This window comes from Dipteris shenzhenensis, chromosome 24 (assembly GCF_047967505.1).
Source record: "Dipteris shenzhenensis isolate YYH24624 ecotype China chromosome 24, Dip_SZ_1.0, whole genome shotgun sequence".
In the NCBI taxonomy this organism is placed as follows: domain Eukaryota; kingdom Viridiplantae; phylum Streptophyta; class Polypodiopsida; order Gleicheniales; family Dipteridaceae; genus Dipteris; species Dipteris shenzhenensis.
This window is the reverse complement of record NC_141619.1, coordinates 42,370,830-42,376,496: the sequence shown is the minus strand read 5'-3', so window position 1 is coordinate 42,376,496 and position 5,667 is coordinate 42,370,830. Positions and strand designations below refer to the sequence as shown.

General features: G+C 43.1%; 1 protein-coding gene across 2 annotated transcripts; it reads right to left on the bottom strand.

The window, feature by feature from the left end:
• Window positions 1–309: 309 nt before the first annotated feature.
• Window positions 310–5,340, bottom strand: ABO1 (IKI3 family protein). Of its 2 annotated transcripts, XR_015543298.1 has the most exons (6): window positions 5,010–5,340; window positions 4,562–4,867; window positions 1,351–4,413; window positions 1,199–1,268; window positions 1,011–1,103; window positions 734–780 (listed from the first exon to the last, which is right to left on the bottom strand). XR_015543298.1 is itself a non-coding variant. In XM_087395376.1 (5 exons), exons 1-5 carry the CDS (start codon window positions 5,169–5,171, stop codon window positions 516–518), a joined length of 4,041 nt encoding a protein of 1,346 aa, XP_087251502.1. In that variant the 5' UTR covers window positions 5,172–5,340; the 3' UTR covers window positions 310–515. The 2 variants fall into 2 exon arrangements, 1 of the variants encoding a protein (XP_087251502.1); XM_087395376.1 differs by having other exon boundaries at window positions 310–780; window positions 1,199–4,413.
• Between the last annotated feature and the right edge of the window lie 327 nt (window positions 5,341–5,667).

Below are 5,667 nucleotides of genomic sequence, written 5' to 3'. Positions count from 1 at the left end.
AACAAAATAGAGTCACAAGTACACAAAAACTGTGCAGCATCTAAATGTGTTAAAACACCCACAGTGGGATCCCAATCAATCACCGATATTGGGGATTCACAGTGCATTCATGAAGCTACTTTTTTCTTAGACGGCCTGATCAATTGCAGGTGCATCATCGGGCTGCTAGTGTTTCCAATTAAGAGCTCTTATTGGTCTAACTAAGGAGAATTTCTTGAGCAGAAGGAGACCCCAAAGAGATTGCTGACAAAAAGCCACACATGTCTTAAGATACAAACAAGTATAAAAGTCACAGAGAGGGCACCAAGCTTTAACAGTGAGTTAAAAAGGATCAAACAATGAAATTATTGTCACTTGTCAGCTATCCTTGAGAAGAAAGCGATAATGCATATTCTTGAACATATAAAGATTAGGAAAGTGCAAGTGCAGTTTACAACAAATTTTCACTAATAAGAAGCGCATTTCAAAACACATCTCAGGATGTCTCTGCATGGCGGGTAACTGCTCATGTTACCCTACTTAGCCGTAGGAGGAGTACTCAGGACTTCCATAAACCACTGTAAGATGTTGGCATGATTTCTTTCCACATTGCCATCTACTTCTGTCACAGCTTTCTGTTGTGAAGACTGAAACTGAAATGCCAGATGCTGCAGCTTTTCTGCAATAGCATTGTGTCCAAGCAGGACAAGTATGTGTAACAGCTTTTTTATTTCTTCAAGCTTGCCAGTCGTCAGCTCCATGCTTTTTAAGTGTTCCACAAGGGCAATCTCCTCGCCAGGACTAAAGATTAGAAGTGTCAGGCTTCGATCAATATCTCTCTCTCTCACACATACAAAGTCAGCAGGACTAAAAGATTACAAACGTCAGGCTTTGGACAAAATCTCTCTCTCTCTCTCTCTCTCTCTCTCTCTCTCACACACACACACACACACACACACCATGCACACACGTGCAACACAAAAAAACAAGGAAAGGGGGCAGAGGAGAGTTTGAAAACACTCAATATTTACCTGCCAGCACGAATCCTGCCACCACGCTGCCTTCGTCTACTTTGTTTAGGCTCGTTTGTACTTGTGCTGCTTGACACCTTGGAGAATCTTGTGCTGTTTCATCAATTAAAATCAGGTTAATGGTAGTACTTCAAGGCCGGAAAGGACCCACACAAAAGGAGAGAAAGAAACAGGGAACCACAACATACCCAGTAGTGTAAGCACTCATGCCACTGATATTGCTGCTGACATCCGAAGCCACATCATCCTCAAGCTCATCTGCAGTATCCGTCTTCAATTTCATCTCAAGAAATAGCCGCCGTTGCTTTACAGCATGATATCTCGCAAGATATTTCCCTACCTTCTCTAGACCTTCTTCAAACTCTAACATGTAGGACTTAGCACATTCAAGAGCTGCAGGTTGAACCTGATCCTTCACTTGCTCCACTTTGCAATGAGAATAGGCAACTCTGACAGCCTCACTCCATTCACGGGCTTCTATGAACAAATGGACAGCATCTTCTACATCCTTGCAATATTCTAAAGCAATTTTGGCAGCATCTGCTGGTCTTCCAAGAGCGTTAAGTTCTTCTCGTAACTCTTGTGCCAATTTAATTATCTGCTCATGGGGAAGCCCGAGCATCCCTGCCACCACTAAAACACCTTCCCAAAGGCCACCAGCTCGATATGCCCCCATTGCTTTCTGCAGCTGAGAACAGCAGCAAAAAGCAGCTGCTGCATCCTCAAATCTTTTTTGACCGACCAAATGGTCCCCCCATGCTTCCAGTATTGCCATTCTCTCAGGTGCCTCCTTAAAAAGCTGTTTTCCAAGAGGAAAAAGCTTGGGATTAGTTTGTATCAATTCTAAGCATTCATTGAAGTGGGAATTGCCTGCAGCAGCAAGATTTTTCAAAGCGCTTTCAAATCTTTGCAATCTTTTGTCGATAGTGTACCGCATTATGAGAGAGGGCATTTTCTCCAGCTCCTCCAGAAGAGGAAGAAACTCTTTTGGATCACGCTGTGAACTTGAGGCAACCATAGCTGCAAGATGTAGGTCATAAAGACCCAGTGCTGCGTCAAAGACAGATTCAGAATCAGAAAGCCACAACAAATGTTTTAAAGCTTCTTCTGCTCTAAGTCTCTTGGTTGCATGGTCAGACAAACCCACATCCACATCTTCAATCGGGTGCTCCATCTCTTCCTCCCGCAGCTTCTTGATTCTTTGTAGTGCTTCTCCTAGCTCAGGCGGATCACTGCGTGCCATTGTAGTCAATATACACAACTCCCTCTTGGGGCTTTCAACAACTTCCTCCAAAAGAGCTTTGCGAATTGCATGCAAAACGCATCGCACCTTATTGCCTTCAGTCAAACTTTGAGAATCTGAAGATTTTAGAGGGATTGTACCCATTTCCCAACTTGGCATCGATACTTCCTTTGTATATGAAAGTAGAAGATCTTTGTAAATGCCATCCATGGCATTCCCTGAGTTAACTGCACAGATTAACTCTGTAACATAGTTTAGATTTTTCACTTGTTTGATGAACTCTGTGGCAACCTGTATAAAGGCCTCCCAACCCCTAAAATCCACAATTAGATTCAAACTGATGTGATGCTGTCTTGCCAATAAGATTGCATCATTAAAATTACATTGGCATAAGGCTGCTGCTATGGAGCCAAGTATGAGATTCCTTGGGTATATTGTTTCCAAGTTTCCACGAACAGTTTGCAGGACAACAGCAACACTACGTCCCCCCAGAGCAGTAATTACCTTTGCACCCCTCTCCCATAATGTGTGCGCCTTCAACATGTCTATATTCTCCTTTTTAGATGTCTTGTTTTTCTCAAACCCTGAATCCTCAGTCTCCCCCGAGGATAGCTCAGATATGTTCTGTACTGTGCCAGTACCTTCACTAATTCCTAGAACGTCCTCAAGGTTGACAATGTGAAGAACATCCTGTTTCGTTGTATAAACAATGTGAATTACTTTTCTTTCATTTATGCAGGCGATATGTACCGTGAAACTTGTACAATCAGAACAAAGTATTTGGGATTCAACCTGCAACCTTCCCTTTGCATCTAAAGCCATTACAACTACATTTTTTGAGCCAGCAGCTGACAGTGCTCGGATCCACAGACTTGGAGAAAACAAGCTCTGAATAGAATCTGCTATCTCATCTCTAGAGAAACCTCTTTTTATAGTGTACAAGAATACCGAACCATCCTCCAGATGAACTAAAAGTCCACTTCCTGAGGGGTGGTCTGCAATCGCCAGTACCGCCTTATCCAAAAAGGACTGCTTGGTGGATTTGATTAACCAATCCGATATGCGCAAATCACCATCAACAACAAAGTCCTGTCTATTCCAATGAACCTCTATCTCCACTAAAACCTCAGAACTTAAATAGCTGTCCTGCTTTGAGCTATTTGGGTTGGACAAGCTTTGTACATGATCATTTGAGATAGAATTTATGGAAGGCAATTGCATCTGGCTACAGTTCATCACACCAAGAAGATTGCCTGAATCTAACCATCCAAGAAGCCGCATACAGAAAAATGTGTTCTGTTGTTCCAAAACTAAAGCATTCAAAATAACAGCTTCTGTCCCTTCGAGCGTATCCCAATTTTCAATTTTCGGAAGTGCGGAGAGGCTTATGGCACCATCAGATAGGCTAGCAGCAATAAAAATGTGTCCATCTCCCAGTTTATGAAGTGCCACGGTTTGAATAGGTGATTCAAACTTCAGCTTGAAAAAGCTCATGGGAGGAGGAATCAAAGCTAAAGTTAGAGGGGTGACAAGCAGACATGAGCCATCGATTACCAGCGATACAGATTCATTAGTCACTGCACTGTCCCAGCACATACTGATCAACTGCACTAATCCTGAAACAGTCCAGGTGACGAGGCACATGGGCTTTTCTGGATCCCAATAAAAATTTACATGGTGACCCTTTGAATACCGCCATTCCTGTTTCAGGTACCAGCGATAATTGCTAAAACTCCAGATTTGAATGGCATCCCAGTCACTACACCTCAGCAACACAGCCAAAAGTTCCGAGTTACTATTCCATTTTATCTGGTCTATAGTGGTATTTACAGGCCCATCAATGTCGACAAAGCCTCTTTCCAAACCGTTCCTTTCAAAAAAAAGTATACGAGCTGATGCTCCAGCTGGACTGTGACTGCAAGCAGTTGCAAGTCGAGCTCCATTTGCAATCCAATCTAACACCATACTCGTACAAGGAAAGGGTGTGCTGCAAGCGTGTAAAGCCCCGCTATCTCTCTCCCATATTCTAAGCTCCTTAGTCCCATTGGGTTGCAGATCTCCTCCCAGCGTTGCAAAATACTTACCATCCCCGCGCCAAGTGATTTGTATGGGCTCATTTGTTCGACTGTTGAAGTGTTCAGAGACGTCTGTGCTTCTGCCCTACATGTATCCGTGACTGCTCCCTATTAATTGGAGGTGCAAGAAAAGCCAAGCTCTCAGAATAGGAACTAAACTCGCAAACAGCATTGCTGCTATCGTCTTAGGCAAACAGTATAAATTCCCAACAGAAGCATCAGACAGCACTCACCTGATGAACATCATGTCCTTCCAGAGAAATCTCATATAGTACCTCCCAGTCTTGAGTCATGAGCAAAAGAAGCCCAATCCCTGTTGCCAGAGCTAGAAGCTCTCCATCGGGACTTGATGACATTCGTACGATGCCACCGTCCACCTTCCCGACTACTTCTACGGACTGCGTGGAAGTATTTACTGAGAGTAGTTCACCGCTCTCCGTCCCTACCACCAAAACTTCATGTTCCATCATGAATTCCAGGCCCACGATCCTGTCCTGCATCACATCGCTCGACAAATCCAAAGCCAGAGTCCAGGACACCTACGAGATCAAGACGTCAGAGATTACAAGTCATTCATCCTATCTACATCATTCTGCTATCTTTCAACAATAATTTCAATCTCACATCAATTCATGGAAGAACGCGATTCTCTTCAGGCATGACAAATCCAACGATGCTCACCTGGCCTGATATTAAGGAGATACATAGAAGCGAATTGGAGGTAGTTGCAAACACAATGTTCTCACGAGTGGAATCGTAAGCTGCAAACTGCAGTTGCTCGAGGGGCTCTGCGCGAAGCTGCACCCGCCGGTTTCCAACGCTGGCAGTCCTCAAGTTCCTCATGATGGAATGGGCAGGACCTGGCAGAGCATAACAAGAACTCACAAGTAAGTACACAAAAATCTAAACCCTAATCTCCACTGTAAGTCATCTCTGAGACTGATATGTTCACAATCGAATGGGCTGGAACTGGCAGAGCACAGCAAAGTAAGTACCCTAAACCCTAAACCCTCCTCTCTCTGACTGATATGTTAACAGGACTTTACAAATCTTTCACGTTCAGAATCTTCAAAGGTTTCTTTTGAAATTTTATTTGCAGGTTTTAAAACCTATTTTTTCAAATTTGAAGGTTACTTTCCAATATATATTTGCCATTCACCACAGAGTCCACAACCAGAACTCACAATCAACTAATTACCCGAAACCCGAAACAACATTTTTCTTAACAAATACAAACCTTCCAAGTTCAGAATTTTAAAGGATTCTTTTGAAATTTTGCACATTTGCAAGCTTCTATTTTCAAATTTGCAGGTCAATTTTTCAAAATTCGCCATTCATC